Here is a 20,626-nt window from a genome sequence, read left to right as displayed (position 1 = left end):
GGTTCAATTCCCAACCGTGCTCTGTAAGGAGTTTGTACGTTCTCCTTGTGGACTGCTTGGATTTCCCCGGAATGCTTCGGTCTGTTCACACGGGGCAAAGGCATACCGGTTGGTAGGTCAGTAGACCATTGTAAGCTGCCGTGGTCAGGCGAGGGTTAAATCGGTGATGCTGGGTGGCACAGGTCATTGGGCCTGTCTGGAAACCTCCGCGCTGTTGTCTTGTGGAGGTTGGACTACCGGGGCTATTTCAAGAGGACGCAGATAAACTGATAGATCTGGAAATTGAGGGTAGTAGGAAACTGGTGTTTAGGGCAGCAGTGAAGGTCCCCCATCTCTGGCGGTGTTCAGGGCTTCCTTCATCATGTCAGTAGCCTCCTCGCGGTTTTCACTACTGTCAGTCATGCAAGTCCTGGTTGGAGACTCAGAAATACCGTCACACTCAGATGCAGAAGGATTCTTGATTGCTGTTCCCATAACGATTTTGTTTGACCAGTTGGGGTTGTTAGCCCTGAGCTGAACCCCTGAATCTGGAGGAGCATTAGAGCACTGTCCTCTGCCCTGTGACCTGTTTGGCCTGGGTGACACTATTAAAAGCCAAAACCTAAAGCCCCGACTCCCTGACTCCAGCCAACATGTCTCCCTGGGTCACTGAGGCACACAAGCTTCCAAGCCCTACGGTAAGGTTGTGGTTGTCTTGGAGGTTAATTCTCATTACTGAAGCATTAAAGAAAAAAAACACATGGTGCATAGGATCTTGCAAGGATCTAAATGTTTTTGATGTGATCTGTTCAGAATCAATATCTTGCAAGTGGACAGAACTGAATGCTGTTACTAATTCAGCACAAAACCACATATGTCAGCAATCATTGTAATTTTTAATGCTCCATTGGAATTCTTTATTACAATTGTATTGATTACTGCTGCAGATTTTCCTGTCTTGCACTAACCTCCAGGAATCTGCCTGGAATTGGTTCGTGTAGTGTTTTGTGCGGTACTTGAATCAATTTCGGTGTGATGAAAAGCCATGGGAAATCATGGCCTTTAGAGGGAGTTTGGAGTTTTCCCCCACCTTCCTCTTGGTGTCAGACACAAGATATAATACCATAAGACAGAGGAGCAGAATTAGGCCATTCAGCCCATTGAATCTGCTCCACGATTCCATCATGGCTGATTTATTATCCCTTTCAACCCCATTCTCCATAATAGTCTTAGTCATACTTTGTTGATCCCGGAGGAAATTGGTTTTCGTTACAGTTGCACCATAAATAATTAAATAGTAATAAAAGCATAAATAATTAAATAGTAATAAAAGCATAAATAATTAAATAGTAATATGTAAATTATGCCAGGAAATAAGTCCAGGACCAGCCTATTGGTTCAGGGTGTCTGACCCTCTAAGGGAGGAGTTGTAAAGTTTGATGGCCACAGGCAGGAATGACTTCCTATGACGCTCTGTGTTGCATCTGGGTGGAATGAGTCTCTGGCTGAATGTACTCCTGTGCCCACCCAGTACATTATGTAGTGGATGGGAGACAATGACCAAGATGGCATGCAACTTAGACAGCATCCTCTTTTCAGACACCACAGTCAGAGAGTCCAGTTCCAACCCCACAACATCACTGGCCTTACGAATGAGTTTGTTGATTCTGTTGGTGTCTGCACAGATTGTCTGCAATCTTTCACACCCTAATCAAGAACATATCATCAAATGTTTTAAATATACCCAATGATTTGGCCTCCACAGGCATCCAATTGAGCATCCTTGAGCTAAAGAAATTCCTCCTCATCTTTACTAAAAGTAATCAGACGCAGCATCATGTGATCTATTGAATCGAATCCCAGTCTGATGAAGGGTCTTGACCTGAAATGACATCTGTCTATCTCCTTCCACGGATGCCTTCTGATCCGCTGATATCCTCCAGTGTCACTTCTGCCATCCCATGATCACGCTGGATGACAAATTGTTTTGAAACTGTTGCTTCCTCGGATTTTATTTGGTTTATGATAGACCGCTTGAAGCTGAACACAAACATAATTTCAGGCTACTTGTATATGGAGAAATTTGGAGAGACAATAAATTACCTTTTATTGAATATAATGTGCTTCGTGGCATAATGGTGCTGATGCTTTGCAATAGTTCAACTAAGCTAAAAATGTTCTGTTGATGATTTTCATTTGTATGCAGTGTCAGAAGCTTCTCATTTAAGTGTCCAACAATAATTAGCCAGTATTGATGGATTCCAGTTGCCCTGATGCCCCTGCCCATTCACCTCCTCCATTACCTCCATCAGGGCCCCAAAGAGTCCTACCAGGTGAGGCAACACTTCACCTGCGAATCTGCTCAGGTCATCCATTGCGTCTGGTGAGACCTGTTGTAAATTGGGGGACCACCTCATCAAGCACCTCCGGCACCAGCCACTGCAAGTGGGACTTCCTGGTGGCCAAAGATTTTAATTCCCATTTCCAGTCTCACATGTCGGTCTATGGCTTCCTCTTGTGCCAAGATGAGGCCAACCTCAAGGCAGAGGAACAACACCTAATATTCTATCTGGGTGGTCTCCAACCTGATGGCATCAATGTTGATTTCTCCTTCTGGTAAACAGGTTCTCCCCCACCCCTTCCTGTATTCCCCACTCTGACCTCACCCACCTATTACTTCCACTGGGTCCCCTCCTTCTCTTTCCCCTTGGTCCACTCTCCTCTCTTATCAGATACCTTCTCCTCCAGCCCTGGACCTTTCCCACCCATTTGGCTTCACCCATCACCTTGGTGCAATCCTCCTTCCCCTCCCCCCACCTTTTTATTCTGACATCTTCCCCCTTCCTTCTCAGTCTTGAGAAAGGATCTTGGCCCGAAACATTGTCTAACTAGATGTGCCTGATCTGCCGAGTTCCTCCAGAATTTTGTGTGTGTGTTGCTCTATATAGCTAGGGTGCCTAAGACTTTTGCACAATACTGTAGTAATTTTATGTACTGCAGTGCACTGCTGCTGCAAAAACGAAAAACAAATTTCATGACAACCCACACAAAATGCTGGAGGAACTCGGAAGGCCAGGCAGTATCTATGGAAAAGAGTACAGTCGACATTTCGGGCTGAGACCCTTCAGCAGGACACAAATTTCTCTTGTTTCAAATTTCATGACATATGTGAGTGATGATAAACCTGATTCTGATATGGGTCTCTATTGTGGACTGAGAGTGGGAAGGGGGCAGGGAGAAGGGAATCATAGTTGAGAAAATGGGAAGGGAGAGGGAGGGAGTGGGGAGCACCAGAGAGACATTCAGTCAGTTCAGATTGGCAGCAATATCTCCTCCACAATCTCCATCAGCACAGGTGCACCACTGGACTATGTTCTGCTCTACTCACTTTACACCCATGAATGTGTTGCTGAGTACAGTTCCAATGCCAAATTCAAGATTGCTGATGACACCACTGTTGTGGTTTGAATCAAAGTTGGTGATGAATCAGTATACAGGAGGCAGATTGAAAATTTGGCTGAGTGGTGCCATAACAACAACCGAGCAAGACCGAGGAGCTGATTATTGACTTCAGGAGGAAAACAAAGCTTTATGAACTAGTCCTCATTGGAGGGTTAGAGGTAGAGAGGTCAGAGGCAACTTTAAATTCCTGGGTGTTACTATTTCAGACGACCTGTCCCGGCCCAGCACGAGAGTGCAATTGCGAACAAAACATGGCAGCGCCTCTACTTCCTTAGGAAACTGCGGAGATTCAGCATGATATCTAAAACTTTGACAAACTTCTATAGATGTGTATTGGAGAGTATATTGCATCACGACCTGGTATGGAAAATACCAAGGCCTTAAAATGGAGGATTTCACCCAGTACATCACAGGTGAAGCCCTCCCAACCTTTGAGCACATCTACATGAATCCCTGTATCCATCCAGGGGGTCAGTGTGGACGTGGTGGAGGATTACAAATACCTGGAGATACGAATTGACAATAAACTGGACTGGTCAAAGAACACTGAGGCTGTCTACAAGAAGGGTCAGAGCCGTCTCTATTTCCTGAGGAGACTGAGGTCCTTTAACACCTGCCGGACGATGCTGAGGATGCTCTACGAGTCTGTGGTGGCCAGTGCTATCATGTTTGCTGTTGTGTGCTGGGGCAGCAGGCTGAGGGTAGCAGACACCAACAGAATCAACAAACTCATTCGTAAGGCCAGTGATGTTGTGGGGATGGAACTGGACTCTCTGACGGCGGTGTCTGAAAAGAGGATGCTGTCCAAGTTGCATGCCATCTTGGACAATGTCTCCCATCCACTACATAATGTACTGGTTGGTCACAGGAGTACATTCAGCCAGAGACTCATTCCACTGAGATGCAACACAGAGTGTCATAGGAAGTCATTCCTGTCTGTGACCATCAAACTTTACAACTCCTCCCTTGGAGGGTCAGACACCCTGAGCCAATAGGCTGGTCCTGGACTTATTTCATAATTTACTGGCATAATTTACATATTACTATTTAACTATTTATGGTTTTATTACTATTTATTATTTATGGTGCAACTGTAACGAAAACCAATTTCCCCCGGGATCAATAAAGTATGACTATGACTATGTTGTAGGAAAGCAGCATCCATCATCAAAGATCCTCACCACCAAGGTCATGGTCACTTCCCCATCCATTGAGATGTTCCCACAACCAATGATCTCACTTTAAGGACTCTTTATCTCATTATCTCATTATTTATTGCTATTTATTTATATTTGCATTTGCACAGTTTGTTGTCTTCTGCACTCTGGTTGATCTTTCATTGATCCTGTTTTAGTTTCTACTCTATAGATTTGCTGAGTATGTCCACAAGGAAATGAATTCTCTGCTCAATGAAGCAGTGGAGGCTCCTTCAGTAAATATATTTAAGACAAGGTTGGATAGATTTCTACATTGTAGGGGAATTAAGGGTTATGGGGAAAAGGCAGGTAGGTGGAGATGAGTCCATGGTCAGATCAGCCATGATTTTATTGAATGGTGGAGCAGGATCGATGGGCCAGATGGCTGACTCCTGCTCCTATTTCTTATGTTCTTATATATTCTTAATCTCTGAATCATATATGGTGACATGTATGTACTTTGATAATAAATTTACTTTGAACTTTGTACTGATCAATAAACCGATTGTTTGGAATCAAATGACCTTGTCTCAGGGCTGTATGTGTCTGTACCCATGCCACACCCTCCTCGCCCTGGCACTCCTCCTCTGCCACCTGTCCCACATGCCTTCCACTGCACTCCACCCTGGCCATGCCCAACATCCTTTGCTTCTGCCAGGTTTACAAACACGCTGTCCACTCCACGTTGACGAATACAGTACCCTGCAAGTCATAGCTGCCCTAGTAACGTACCTGTACCTAAGACTTTTTGTACTGTACTTTGATAATAAATTCACCTTGCTTTGAACTTTGAATGCCCGCTAGAGAACGAATCTCAGGGTGGTATATGGTAACAGGTAGGCACTTTGATAGTAAATTCACTTTGCTGTTGAGTCAGATTACTGGGAAAATGTTTTCTCCATTTACTCTGAAACGGGCTGATCTATTTTCCAGAGAGGTCTAAAGTGAGATGCCAGGAAGACAGAGCCCAAGCGTTGGCACAAACCAGAAAGACAACGGACTCCATCATTGTCCCTGAATGTAATGAGGACGGCACCTTTGCACAGGTAATGTGGACAATCACTGTGCTGAAGTGACGTAGAGGAAACACAGGATTACAGAAATACTTATTTTAGCAGGGTTATTTTTGTTATTGATATTTTGTGTATCGATGAATGTTAAACTATGAAATGCAGTTACTGGAACATCATCGGAATCAGAATCAGCGGTGTACGTCATGAAATTTGTTGTTGTACATTGTGGTACATAATACAAACTGTCAATTACAGTTGGTATACATACATGAAATAAGTAGTGCAAAAAAGGAGAAGAAATGTAGTGAGGTGTTCATGGTTCAACGTCCGTTCAGAAATCTGATGACAGAGGGGAAGAAGCTGTTCCTGAATCACTGAGTGTGTGTCTTCAGGCTTCTGTATCTCCTCCCTGATGGTAGCAATGAGAAGAGGGCATGTCCTGGGTGATGGGGGTCTTTATTGATGGATGCCTCACTGTTTAAAGATGTCGTGGATGCTATATAGGCTAAAGACCATGATGGAGATAACTGAGTTCACAACTTTCTGCAGCTTACTTCAATCCTGTGCAGTGGCCTCTCGCTCCAGACCAGACGGTGATACAGCCAGTTAGAATGATCCCCACGGTGCGTCTGTAGAAATTAGCCGCTGTCATGTCGTCTTTGGAATTGCAGCAATATTAAAACTGGAACTCCCCAACACCCACGTGGTGATGGGGAGAACGTACAAACTCACCAATGCCCACGTAGTGACAGGGAGAACGTACAAACTTGCCAACACCCACGTGGTGACGGGGAGAACGTACAAACTCCCCAACGCTCACGTGGTCACGGGGAGAAGGTACAAACTCGCTAACGCCCGCGTAGTGACGGGGAGAAGGTACAAACTCGCCAACGCCCGCGTGGTGACGGGGAGAAGGTACAAACTCGCCAACGCCCACGTGGTGACGGGGAGAATGTACAAACTCGCCAACGCCCGCGTGGTGACGGGGAGAACGTACAAACTCGCCAACGCCCACGTAGTGATGGGGAGAACGTACAAACTCGCCAACGCCCACATGGTCACGGGGAGAACGTACAAACTCGCCAACGCCCAAGTGGTCACGGGGAGAATGTACAAACTCGCCAACACCCGCGTGGTCACGGGGAGAATATACACAATTGCTTACAGTGGTTGGATTTGAAACCTGATTTCTGACACTGTAAAGGGTTATACTAGGCTGCACTGGCCTAGATATCCTGGTGTAAGATCTCATATCCCTATGATACAATGAACCCAACAGATAAACCTGACCTCTCACTCAGCTTTGAGCCAGTGGAGTGGTACAAGTAAGGGCGATTCCTAACAAGATGAAAAGAAACTGCTGAGTTTATAACTTGCTCCCAAGATCAATCTCAGCCTTCCTTCCCACATAGCCTTCCAGTATTCAATCATCCATGTGTTTATCTATGAGTTTCTTACATGTCAGTAATGTACCTACCTCTACCACTTGCTGTGTTTTTAAAATAAAACTTGCCTCTGACAGAACCCTCTATACTTTCCTCCAATCATCTTAGAATTATATTAAGATGATTGGAGGAAGTTAGCTATTTCTCCCCTGGGAAAAAGTTTCTGGCTGTCCACTCGATCTCTGCCTCTTATCGTCTTATGGTGGTTGTCCTTCATGTCTGACCATGACAGGAAACCTGTGCGGGAGAGTTTTTGAAGTGGAAAAGCCTTTGCACTTGGAGAGTTCCACTCTCTCGACTTCAGAAGTCCAGAAACAAGCATCACAACTGGGGCCTTCCCTGCCTCAGCGGATGACCGAGATGCCATGCCCTTCGCTCTCCATGGAGCAGAACAGAACCGCCTTCCTGGCCATTGGATCTCATCCGCCCAGTCTGTCAGAGCTGACTTTGCTGGGACAGGCATGTCCTTATCTCACAGGGTATGAGGCTTGCCAGCTACCGTCACCCATTGCAGCAGTGTACCAGGGGTCAAGGGTGAGTGAGCTGTCCGGGAATGGACATGACAGGCCCCTTTACCAGAGGTTCTCCCCCTCCCTGGACACCCCATGAACTATCATTCTGATCTGTGTATCTTATCATCTTGCACACCTCTATCAAGTCACCTCTCATCCTGCTTCACTCCAAAGAGAAAATCCTGAGCTCTCTCAACCTCTCCTCATAAGTCATGCTCTCTAATCCGGGCAGCATCCCGGTAAATCTCTTCTGCACCCTCTCTAAAGCTTCCACATCCTTCATATGATGAGGTGTCCAGAACTGAACACAATATTCCAAGTGTGGTCCAACCAGCGTTTTATAGAGCGGCAACATTATCTCATAGATCTTGAGCTCAGTCCTCAGACTAATAAAAGCCAGCACACCACACCAGCCTTAACAACCATTTTAAAAATCTAAGATAACCATTGGCTGATATTTGTAAACATGAGAAAGACTGCCGATGCTGGATCTTCAAAGCAACACACACACACACAATGCTGGAGGAAGTCAGTAGGTCAGACAGCATCTTTGGAAAGTTCAGGGTGAATCCCTTCTTCAGGACTGAGAAGAAAGGGAGAAGACGGCAGATTAAAAAGGTGGGGGGAAGGAGGCTAGCTGGAAGGTGATAGGTAAAGCCAGGTGGGTGGGAAAGGTCAAGGGCTGGAGAAGAAGGAATCTGATAGGAGAGGAGAGTGGACCATAGAGGAAAGTAAAGGGGGGGGGGAACCCAGGGGAGGTGATAGGCAGGTGAGAAGTGGTGAGAGGCCAGAGTGGGGAATAGAAGAAGGGGGGAGGTGGAGGGAAACTTTTTTTACTGGAAGGAGAAATTGATATTGTGGTGAGCATTTGGTCCATAATGACAGACGAGGAAGCTCTTTAACACAACACCAATTTTATTGTGATGGACACAAAACAGACTGGACACCATGACCCGGAGGGTGAACCCCCCAAGTCTCATATGGATGGTGGAGGTGACCATCACACACTCTGGTTACAGTCAGGGTGGCCCTCAAATACACAAGTAAATAACTGTAAAACCCAAGCTAAAATGTAACAATAAATGAACTGGAACTTCCCACCATAATCCCACAAAAGCATTTTAACACAAGAACACTAGACAGTACTGGTCATTAGAAACGCAGGGGCAGGCTGTTGACCATGCTCCCACCCAGAACGTCACAATATTAATGCCATCAGACTGGAGGCTCCTCCAACCTGAGGCTGATCTCATCTGGGGTTGATACTCGTTTTCTTGCCAGCAGTGAGAACTTTTCATTCACTTGAAGTCCTTCCGTTTCTCCTGTAAACATAATACTGGTGTTTGTGAGATGGTTTGTTAATATGGGAGGAATGCTGGTTGATGGGTGGAGTAAGATAACTTCCACCAAACAATGGCATCAAGTCCTGGAATGAACTCAGTCTTCGGGGGGGATGAGCTCATCGAAGAACCTGAAAGGCGTGAGGCGATTCACTGTCCAGAGGCTGTGCAATGATGTCCTTAAGAGCTGGAAATGCTTTGATAGTTTGCTTTGTTTTTGAATAGCTTTTTTCATTGACTGAGAAACACTAAGACCATACGAAATAGCAGCAGAACTAATCCATTTGGCCCATCGAGCCTGCTCCGCCATTTCATCATCGATGATCCATTTCCCTCTCAGCCCCAATCTCCCTGCCTTCTCCCTGGGTTCCTTTGTACCCTGACTAATCAAAAATCTATCAACCTCTGCATTAAATATACCCAATGACTTGGCCTCCACAGTCATCCATGGCAATGAATTCCACAGATTCACCATTCTCCGGCTAAAAAAGTTCCTCCTCATTTCTGTTCTGAAAAGGATGCCCTTGTATTCTGATGCTATGTTCCCTGGTCTTAGACCCCTTTCCCATTCGAAGCATCCTCTCTACATCCAGTTTATCGAGGCCTTTCAACCTTTGATAGGTTTCAGTGAAATACCCCACCTCATTCTTCTGAATTCCAGTGAGTACTGGCTCAGAGTCAACAAATGCTGTTCATATGACAAGCCTTTCAATCCTGGAATCACTTTCATGAGCCTCCTTTGAACCAGCTCCAATTTCAGCACATCCTTTCTTAGATATGCTGCCCAAAACTGCTCATAATACTTCAAATGAGACCTCACCAGTGCTTTATAAAGCCTCAACATTACATTCTTGCTTTTATTTTCTAGGAATCAAGTGATATGCCCAGAATCTAAAGCACAAGGCACTCAGACTCTTCTCAAGCTTCCAGCTGGGTACAGGCGTCAATTTTAATGGACATTTCAATGACAAACTCTGCCATAAACTCCCAAAGCCTTTGGTGCGGCACAGTAGTCTTGGCTTTTGGGACCACCTGGTGAAGGAAGCCATTGAAATAAAACTAGAGAATAAGAATTTTAATAAAGATGAAGGTCTCACCCTAAGTAAGAACTGGAATACAATTTTAAAAACATGGGGCAGAGGAAACCTGATTGGATGAGGACTAACCAATCGGGAGGGACAGACGACTGGAGTTGAGTATATATACCACCGGACTATGATGATTAAAGAAGAGGAAGTACTGGCACTTTAAAGGAGTATAAAAGTGGATAAGTCTCTGGGTCCTGACAGGATATTCCCTAGGACCTTGAGGGAAGTCAGTGTGGAAATAGCAGGGGCTCTGATAGAAATATTTCAAATGTCATTAGAAACAGGGATGGTGCTGAAGGATTGGCGTATTGCTCATGTTGTTCCATCGTTTAAAAAGGGTTCTAAGAGTAAACCTAGCAATTATCGGCCTGTGAGTTTGACGTCAGTGGTGGGTAATTTGATGGAAAGTATTCTTAGAGATGGTATATATAATTATCTGGATAGACAGGGTCTGATTAGGAACAGTCAACATGCGTGGAAGGTCATGTTTGACAAATCTTATTGAATTTTTTGATGAGGTTACTATGAAAGTTGACAAGGGTAAAGCGGTGGATGTTGTCTATATGGACTTCAGTAAGGCCTTTGACAAGGTTCCACATGGAAGGTTAGTTGGGAAGGTTCAATCGTTAGGTATTAATATTGAAGTAGTAAAATGGATTCAGCAGTGGCTGGATGGGAGACGCCAGAGAGTAGTTGTGGATAACTGTGTGTCAGATTGGAGGCCGGTGACTAGTGGTGTGCCTCAGGGATCTGTACTGGGTCCAATGTTGTTTGTCATATATATTAATGATCTGGATGATAGGGTGGTAAATTGGATTAGTAAGAATGCAGATGATACTAAGATAGGTGGAGTTGTGGATAATGAAGTAGGTTTTCAAAGCTTGCAGAGAGATTTAGGCCAGTTAGAAGAGTGGGCTGAAAGATGGCAGATGGAGTTTAATGCTGATAAATGTGAGGTGCTACATTTTGGTAGGACTAATCAAAATAGGACATACATGGTAAATGGTAGGGCATTGAAGAATGCAGTAGAACAGAGGGATCTAGGAATAATGGTGCATAGTTCCCTGAAGGCGGAATCTCATGTGGATAGGGTGGTGAAGAAAGCTTTTGGTATGCTGGCCTTTATAAATCAGAGCATTGAGTATAGGAGTTGGGATGTAATGTTGAAATTGTACAAGGCATTGGTGAGGCCAAATTTGGAGTATTGTGTACAGTTCTGGTCACCAAATTATAGGAAAGATGTCAACAAAATAGAGAGAGTACAGAGAAGATTTACTAGAATGTTACCTGGGTTTCATCTCCTAAGTTACAGAGAAAGGTTGAACAAGTTGGGTCTTTATTCTTTGGAGCATAGAAGGTTGAGGGGGGGACTTGATAGAGGTATTTAAAATTATGAGGGGGATAGATAGAGTTGACATGGATAGGCTTTTTCCATTGAGAGTGGGGGAGATTCAAACAAGAGGACATGAGAGTTAAAGAGCAAAAGTGAGGGGAACTTCTTTACTCAGAGAGTGGTAGCTGTGTGGAATGAGCTTCCAGCAGAAGTGGTTGAGGCAGGTTCGATGTTGTCATTTAAGGTAAAATCGGATAGCTATATGGACAGGAAAGGAATGGAGGGTTAGTGCAGGGCTGAGTGCAGGTCAATGGGACTAGGTTGAGAGTAAGAGTTTGGCACGAACTAGAAGGGCCAAGATGGCCTGTCTCCGTGCTGTAATTGTTATATGGTTATATGGTTGTAGATATGCCTAGGCATCATCCCTGATCAAGATTGTCACCAAAACATCAGGTAAAACCAACACCTGTACCTGGCTGGAAGCCTAACAAGAGATTATATGTCATATACACCGGGAAAGCACGAGATCTCTTTTCAGAAGACACTGTGGAGGGTCAAAGAAAAGGAAAAATTGCTAAAGTTGTTCCAAGCATGCGGTACTTGCTTGTCTGAACAAAAAAAAAATCCAAGAGAGGGTAAAATAAATCAAGAAATAATTAGGGCAGCATTTTGCTGTCTACGTGTTTCAAATGATTTCTGTTTAGGGGCGATAACATTAGCGTTTTTTTCTTGTGCCCCCGGCTCCTCGTGGAGCATAGGCCGTTGATGACCTCCTGTCTTCATCGTCCAAAGTCGACGGTATAGAAACATAGAAAATAGGTGCAGGAGTAGGCCATTCGGCCCTTCAAGCCTGCACCGCCATTTATTATGATCATGGCTGATCATCCAACTCAGAACCCTGCCCCAGCCTTCCCTCCATACCCCCTGACCCCCGTAGCCACAAGGGCCATATCTAACTCCCTCTTAAATATAGCCAATGAACTGGCCTCAACTGTTTCCTGTGGCAGAGAATTCCACAGATTCACCACTCTCTGTGTGAAGAAGTTTTTCCTAATCTCGGTCCTAAAAGGCTTCCCCTCTATCCTCAACTGTGGCCCCTCGTTCTGGACTTCCCCAACATCGGGAACAATCTTCCTGCATCTAGCCTGTCCAATCCCTTTAGGATCTTATACGTTTCAATCAGATCCCCCCTCAATCTTCTAAATTCCAACGAGTACAAGCCCAGTTCATCCATTCTTTCTTCATATGAAAGTCCTGCCATCCCAGGAATCAATCTGGTGAACAATTTGGAGATCATCAGTGTTCCTGTGATCCATTGTATCTGCTGTTCAGGGGAGTGGCCTACAGCAGATCCCTGTTGGCCGGCCTTACCCACTTCCACCTCTCACAAAGGGGACGCTGAGGGGCACCACGGTAACATCACAGCTATTGTACCTCAGGGTGCCAGACTTCAGAGTTCAATTCTGGTTGTCTGTAAGGAGTTTGTACATTCTCCCTGTGAACGCGTGGGCTTCCGGTTTCCTCTCATATTCCAAAGATGTAGCAGTTAGTCGGTTAATCAGTGATGGTAAATTGTCCTGTGTGCTTGCGGTGTGGCTCGGAAGGGCAGAGGGGCCGGTTCCTGCCAATGCACATGATGCATGCAAGCTTGGTTTCAACGTTGAAGAGAAGTTTGGATAGGTACATAGTTTAATGCAGTGGTCCCCATCCTCCAGGCTGCAGACCGATACCGATCCGCGAAGCATGCAGGGGTCCAGCGGTAGCCGGGACGCACCCAGCACATCTTTAAGAAAAAGGCTGAAATAAACAAGCTCATTAATTAGGTGCTGCCCGGCACATAAATGTCAGCCCAGATCAGAGGCCACACAATCGGCAATCGGGCGGCACCTAATTAATAAGCTTGTTTATTTCAGCTTTTTTCTCAAAGATGTGCTGGGTGCGTTCCGACTACCACTGCACCCCTGCATGCTTCGCGGATCGGTTTCGGTCCGCGGCCCGGAGGTTGGGGACCACTGATTTAATGTAACTCTTTCATATATATCTATATACTTAGAGTAATTGCATTTTTTAAATTATTATGTAGTGCATTGTACTGCTGCTGCAAAGATAACAAATTTCACAACATATGCCAGTGATATTAAACCTGACTCTGATTGACCTTTGTAGCTCCCTAAAGTATAGAGAATCACAAAGAGGAGGAAAAATTGCTGAAGTAGTTCCTAGGATGAAGGACTTGCAAGGAGAACAATCCCAGCTTCCTTTTTAAGCAAGGGAAAAAGCTGATAGAAAGATGAAATGGTTTAACTAAAATAACTCTCAGGCAAGTGTAGGTTTGAGGACAGCTGTGGCACAGTTTGATTGCTATCACCCCTTACAAAGTGAAATTAAGCAACATAGGTGACAACAAGGTTGGGCTTCCAGATGAACTCAAGGCCTTCTATGCTTGCTTTGACCAGCAAAACACGGAGGAGCCATCAAGAACTCCCACAGGCCCCCAATGAGCCTGTGATTTCAGTTTCTGAGGCCAATGTGAGAGCAGAATGAACCCACAGAAAGCATCTGGCCCAGGTGGGGTACCTGGCCGAGCACCAAAGACCTGGTGTTGGTCAACTGGCTGGAGTGTTCACTGAGATCTTTAACCGCTCGCTTCAGCAGACTGAGGGACCCAGTTGGTTCAAGCAGGCTTCAGTTATACCTAAGAAAAAGCGGTGACCTGCCTTAATGACTATCATGCAGTCGCACTTACAACCACAGTGAGGCTGATGAATCGTATCAACTCCTGTCCGAGGAGCAACCTGGATCTGCTCCAGTTTGCCTGCCAGCACAACAGGGCCACAGCAGATGCCATCTCATTGTCTCTTTACTCAACCCTGGAACATCTGGACAGCAAAGATGCAAACATCAGGATGCTCTTTATTGATTACAGCTCAGCATTCAATACCATCATCCCCTCAAATCTAATCAAAGCTTCAAGACATTAGCCTCAGTACCTCCTTGTGCAATTGGATCCTCAATTTCCTCACTTGCAGACCCCAGTCAGTTTGGATTGGCAACAACATCTCCTCCATGATCTCCATCAGCACTCGTGCACCATAAGATTGTGTGCTCAGCCCCTGCTCTTCTCACTTTACACGTACGACAGTGAGGCTAAGCACAGTTCCAATACCATATTCAAGTTTGCTGATGACACCATTGTCATTGGCCAAGCCAAAGGTGGTGATGAGTCAGCATGTAGGAAGGAGATTGGAAATGTGGCTGAGTGGTGTCATGACAACAACCTCTCACCCGGTGTCAGAAAGACCAAGCAGCTGATTATTGACTTCAGGAGGAGGAAAACAAAGGTCCATGAGCCAGTCCTCATCGGAGGATCAGAGGTAGAGAAGGTTAAGAACTTTAAATTCCTCAGTTTTATTATTTCAGAGGATCCATCCTGGGCCCAGCACTTAAGTGCAATTATAGAGAAAGCACAGCAGCACCTCAACTTCCTTAGGAGTTTGCGAAGATTTGGCGTGATATCTAGAACTTTGAAAATTTTCTATGGACTTATGAGAGTATATTGACTGACTACATCAGTCTGGTATGGAAACACCAATATCCTTGAATGGAAAATCCCATAACAAGTAGTGGATGTGGACCAGTTGAACACTGGTAAAGCCCTCCTCACCATTCAGCACATCTACATGGAGAGTTGTTGCTGAAAAGTAGCATCCATCATCAGGGACCCCCACCACCCAGGACATGCTCTCTTCTCACTGCTGCCATTGGGTACGGGAACCTCAGGACTCACACCACCAGGTTCAGGAGCAGTTACTATCCCTCAACCATCAAGCTCCTGAACCAAAGAGGATAACTTCACTCAGCTTCACTTGCCCCATCGTTGAGATGTTCCCACAACCTATGGACTCACTTTCAAGGACTCTTCAGCTCAATATTTATTGCATGGATGCTTGTTTGATTATCTATTTATTTATCAATCAATTTATTAACTCATCTGTCTATTTATAGATAATAATAATTATTATTTTAGTTTGTTGTTTTTTGCACACCATTTGAATGCCCAGTTGGTATGGCCTTTCATTGATTCCATTATGGTTGTTGGATTTATTGAATACACCCCCAAGAAAACAACCCTCTGGATTGTAAATGGTGACGTATGAGTATTTTGAGAATAAATTTACTTTGAATCTTGAACTTTGACCTGAGTACACTGAGCAATAGCCTGTGAGTGACCATAGGATATAGGAGCAGAATTAGGCCATTCAGCCCATCGAGTCTGCTCCACCAATCTGTCAGGTCTGATTTATTGTCCCTCTCAACCCCATTCTCCCGACTGCTCCCAGTAACCTATGTTGCCCTTTACTAATCAACCTCTTCTTTAAATATACCCAGTGACTTGGTCTCCACAGCTGTCTGAGACAATGAATTCCACAGATTCACCACTCCCTGGCTAAAGAAATTCCTCCTCATCTCTGTTCTAATGAGATAACCTTGTACTCCGATGCTGTGCCCTCTGGTCCTAGACTCCCCCACTATAGGCAACATCGTCCCCACGTCCACACCATTCGCTGGTGGGGTTCGAGTTTCACATTCTGAGCGTGTCTTCTGATTCCGCTGCAAGTATCTGTTGACCTTCCTCACAAGGGGACAACCTCCCCGTGCTCTCTATCCAACCACCCTCCATCAAAGACCTCTCCCCTTGGTCTCTTCAAAGAAAACACACCCAGCTGTCGCCTGCTATAGTGACTTTCACAAATAGCGGTGTCAGGGCAGGGAGAATGTTCGCTCGGTAAAAATCCGTGGCGTATTGCACGTGGCATTCTGGACCATTACTTTGACTGTCGTTCCTCTCCGCATGTTGCATCTCAGGAGCAGCAGACAGACAGAACAAATCGGGGCGACTCAGAATTGTTTCAGACTAGAGGACTTTAATTATACATGATATCACGGAGAGCCCCCGCACTTAAGAGCGGTGTTTAGGGGCTCCGCTTAGCTTTCAGACACGCTTCATTATATAGACACAGCGTACGTAACTAAAAGCACTTAACAAGAACGGTGCGTGACTTTGAACTTAGAACTAGATTGCAACAAACAAGAACGTTACGTGACTTTGAACCTTGAACTAAATCACAACATTTTGGTCGCACTCCAGCCGGCGCTGCAATCTCAGTTCTTGCAAGGACTTCAGCTAAATCTCAGGAGCATTCACAAGCGATTAGGTTAACCCCTACATATCCAAAGAGCCTTAAATTCTTCCACACCGCACATCGGGCGCTAGCCTTACCGTTTCTTTAGCACTTGTCTGTTTTTTACGAGGCCGAGTTGTTAGCTCGACGCTCAACCCAACGCGGACGGAAAGTGTGCAAGGAGCTGGTTGGATTCGAACCCGGGACCTCTTGCCTGAAAGTCCAGTGCAGATGCCACTGCACCACCGGCCAGCTAATTACTTTGATTGGCGCATCATAAATCATTTATAAAATTGCAAATATACCCCAGCTGAAATGGATTTAAAATGACATGAATCATGAGAAAGCAGCACTCCTTTCTGAACTGGTTGCCCCATTTTCACATGTGGTATGGTTTATTTTACTTGTAAGCAAGCTATAAGGACAACAAAACTCTTCATCGGGCAAGAACTTACCAAAACACAAAGTTTGCAGATCCTAGAAATCCAGAGTGACACTCTCAAAATGCTGGAGGAGCTTAGCAGGTCAGGCAGCATCTATGGAAAAGAGTACACAGTTGACGGTTCAAGCCGAGATCCTTCTCCAGCCCTTGACCTTTTCCACCCACCTGGCTTCACCTTTCTCCTCCCACCTTCCCCTCCCTCCATCATTTTATTTTGGCAGTGACTGGAAAAGAAAGGGGAAGATTCAACAGAATAAAAGGTAGTGGGAGGAGAAGGAGGCTAGCTAGGTGATAGGTGAAGCCAGGTGGGTGGGAAAGGTCAAGAGCTGGCAAAACATAGAACATAGAAATCTACAGCACGTTATAGGCCCTTCGGCCCACAATGTTGTGCCAACCATGTAGCCTACTCTAGAAACTGCCTAGAGTTTCCCTACCGCACAGCTCTCTATTTTTCTAAGCTCCATGTACCTATCTAAGAGTCTCTTAAAAGACCTTATTGCATCTACCTCTGACACCCCCCCACCGCACCCAAGCACCTTAACATTCTGCCCCCCTGTGCTAGCCACTTCAGTCCTGGGAAAAAGCCTCTGGCTATCCACACGATCAATGCCTCTCATCATCTTAGACACCTTTCTCAGGTCACCTCTCATCCTCCGTCGCTCCAAGGAGAAAAGGCCAAGTTCACTCAACCTATATTCATAAGGCATGCGCCCCAATCCAGGCAACATCCTTATAAATCTCTTCTGCACTCTCTCTATAGTTTCCACATCCTTCCTGTAGTGAGATGACTGGAACTGAACACTGGGATCTAACTAAGGTCTTGTATAGCCAAGAAGGAATCTGATAGGAGAGGAGAGTGGGCCATAGGGGAATGGGAAGGAGGAAGGGACCTAGGTGGAGGTGATAGGCAGGTGAGAAGAGGTGAGAGGCCAGAGTGGGGAATAGAAAAAGAGGGGAGAGGGGAGAAGGGAAGGGAATTTTTTATTTACCAGAAGGAGAAATGGATATTCATGCCATCAGGTTGGAGGTTACCCGGTCGGAATATAAGGTGTTGCTTCTCCACTGGCAAGACAAAGTTGGCAACCCAAGAACAGAAGTTGAACAGTTTAGCTTATGGGCTTCAGATTGTGAACTTCTGGAGAGGGAGATTGAAAATTTGACTGAGTAGTGTAATAACAACAGCAACCTCTCACTCAATGTCATTAAGACCAAAGAACTGATAACAGACTTCAGGAGAGGGAAACCAGAGGTCCATGAGCCAGTAATCATCGAAGGATCAGAGGTGGAGACGGTCAGTAACTTTAAATTCCTGGTGTCATTATTTCTGAGGAACTGAACTTCTATAGATGCGTGGTGGAAAGTATGCTGACTGGTTGTATTATGGCCTATTATGGGAACACCGAAGACTTTGAGTGGAAAATCCTACAAAAGGTGGTGAGTTTACCCAGTACATTATGGGTAAAACCTCCCAACAATTGAGCACATCTGCATGAAACGTTACTGTAGAAAAGCAGCACCTATCATCAAAGGTCCTCACCACACAGACCGTGCCATCAGGTAGAAGGTACAAGAGCCTCAGGACTTGCATCACCAGGTTCAAGAACAGTTACTACCTCTCAACCATCAGGCTCTTGAACAAAAGGGGATAACTACACTCATTCTATTTCTGATGTTCCCACAACCGATTTTATCTTGTTATTTCATGTTCTCGTTAATTGCTATTTATTTATATTTACATTTGCACAATTTGTTGTTCATTAATCCTGTTTACAGTTACCTATAGATTTACTGAGTACGCCCGCAGAAAAAGAATCTCAGGGTTGTATGTGGTGACATATATGTACTCTGTCAATAAATTTTACTTTGAACTTTAAACCTGTCCCAACGTGAAACGAGCTGAAAGATTAGCTTTATTTGGTGCATGTACATCGAAACATGCAATGAAACACGTCGTTTGTGTCAATGGCCAACGCAGCTACTGGAGACAGCCTGTGGGTGTGGCCACACTCCTGGCACCAACACAGCATGCCCACAACTTACTAACTGTAACCAGTGCCTCTCTGGACTGTGGGAGGGAACGCATGTGGTCACAGGGTAAATATACAAGCTCCTTACCGGCAACAGCAGGATTGAACTCCAACTGGTGATCATGCTAACCACTACGCCCCCACGCTGCCCAAAATGTTAACACTTTAGGTTGCTTCCCCAAAACAGGGAACATTCTACTTCGAGGCACAATCGCTTATTGGCTTCTCTCTGATTCCGCAGGTTCAGTGTCACAAGTTGACTGGCTACTGCTGGTGCGTAACACCCGAGGGCAAACCGGTCAGTGGCTCTTCGGTGCACAACCAGACTCCCACCTGCTCAGGTACGGTCATGTACACACACGCACACACTGCTGTCACGTGGGGGGTTAGTGTACTTGTCGGTCGAAAGCCGCTTCCGTCGTGCCGGTCATCGACTGGCCCGTTTGAAGGATGCGGCAGCTCTTTCCCATTGGTCACCTTGTGTGCCGCAGCTCCAGTGTCCGGTGTCCGGTTTCCGGCACCTCAGGGTATGAGAATAGCAGGTGGGGGAGGCTCGGTCTCTCGGCTTTTGTCTCCAGGCCACTCTTCACAGTGAGGTCGTGACCGGTGCTGAAGGGTCACTGGGAAGGTACGCTCAGACACAGAAGGCCCGTGCGCACTCTTAGCGAAGTATCTGCTTGTTGAATAAACAACACACATCAAAGTTGCTGGTGAACGCAGCAGGACAGGCAGCATCTCTAGGAAGAGGTACAGTCGACGTTTCGGGCTGGCGGCCCCAAACGTCGACTGTACCTCTTCCTAGAGATGCTGCCTGGCCTGCTTGCGTTCACCAGCAACTTTGAGGTGTGTTGCTTGAATTTCCAGCATCTGCAGAATTCCTCGTGTTTATGCTTGTTGAATATTTAGTTTTGTAGTCTGTGTAACTTTGGGGAGACTTGGATGTTTGGTGGAATCTTTTACTGTTGGTAAATAAATGATTAATATGCTTATTCGTAGTCAGGGTTTTCTGTCTCACTCACCAAACCCATGAACCTGCAATGATTTCCCAAATCAAAGGAGCCAAGAGAAAAATCTGTTTTGCTTGTTGAATGACTTATTTGCAGAATTAGGAAGTGAAGACAAATATTTAATTTGGATGTAAACCAAACTCTTGATGCTGGAAATGGGAAACAAACCCGGAATGTTGGAATTACTCAGCGGCTAGTGCGGCATCTATGGATTTGGGAAAAGTAACACTTCAGGTCAAAGATTCTTCATTGGGATTCTCAAAGGCAAAGTAACAAATCTGCTGGAGTCATCCATTGTGTCCAGGGCAACCCACACGGCTTCCTCTATGTTGGCAAGACCCCTCATAAATTGGGGGACCGCTTTGTCGAGCACCTCCGCTCCATTGTCGAATGTTGTGTGTTTGACTGTCTTCTTTTTTAAAAATTGATTCTTTTGGGTTTCTTTGTTTTGTGGCTGCCTGTTAGGAGATGAATCTCAAGGTTGTGTAATGTATATGCACTTTGAACTTTTAAATATAGATGCTGGAAATACAAAGCAGCACACACACAAAATGCTGGAAGGCTTAGCAGGTCAGGCAGCATCGATGGAGAGGAATAAA

The 20,626-nt window shown here is 45.4% G+C and overlaps 1 protein-coding gene across 2 annotated transcripts in view; it reads left to right on the top strand.

Annotated features, from left to right (window-relative positions):
• LOC140206410 (SPARC-related modular calcium-binding protein 1-like) overlaps window positions 1-20,626 on the top strand; it is a 111,827-nt gene that overhangs the window by 63,895 nt on the left and 27,306 nt on the right. For both annotated transcript variants that reach the window (XM_072274777.1, XM_072274776.1), the window contains exons 3-4: window positions 5,571-5,683; window positions 19,262-19,361. In XM_072274777.1, the coding sequence (XP_072130878.1) occupies window positions 5,571-5,683; window positions 19,262-19,361 (213 nt within the window). The remainder of the gene's footprint in view (window positions 1-5,570; window positions 5,684-19,261; window positions 19,362-20,626) is intronic.

This window comes from Mobula birostris, chromosome 12 (genome assembly GCF_030028105.1).
Source record: "Mobula birostris isolate sMobBir1 chromosome 12, sMobBir1.hap1, whole genome shotgun sequence".
NCBI lineage: Eukaryota > Metazoa > Chordata > Chondrichthyes > Myliobatiformes > Myliobatidae > Mobula > Mobula birostris.
This window is presented reverse-complemented; position numbering and strand designations above follow the sequence as displayed.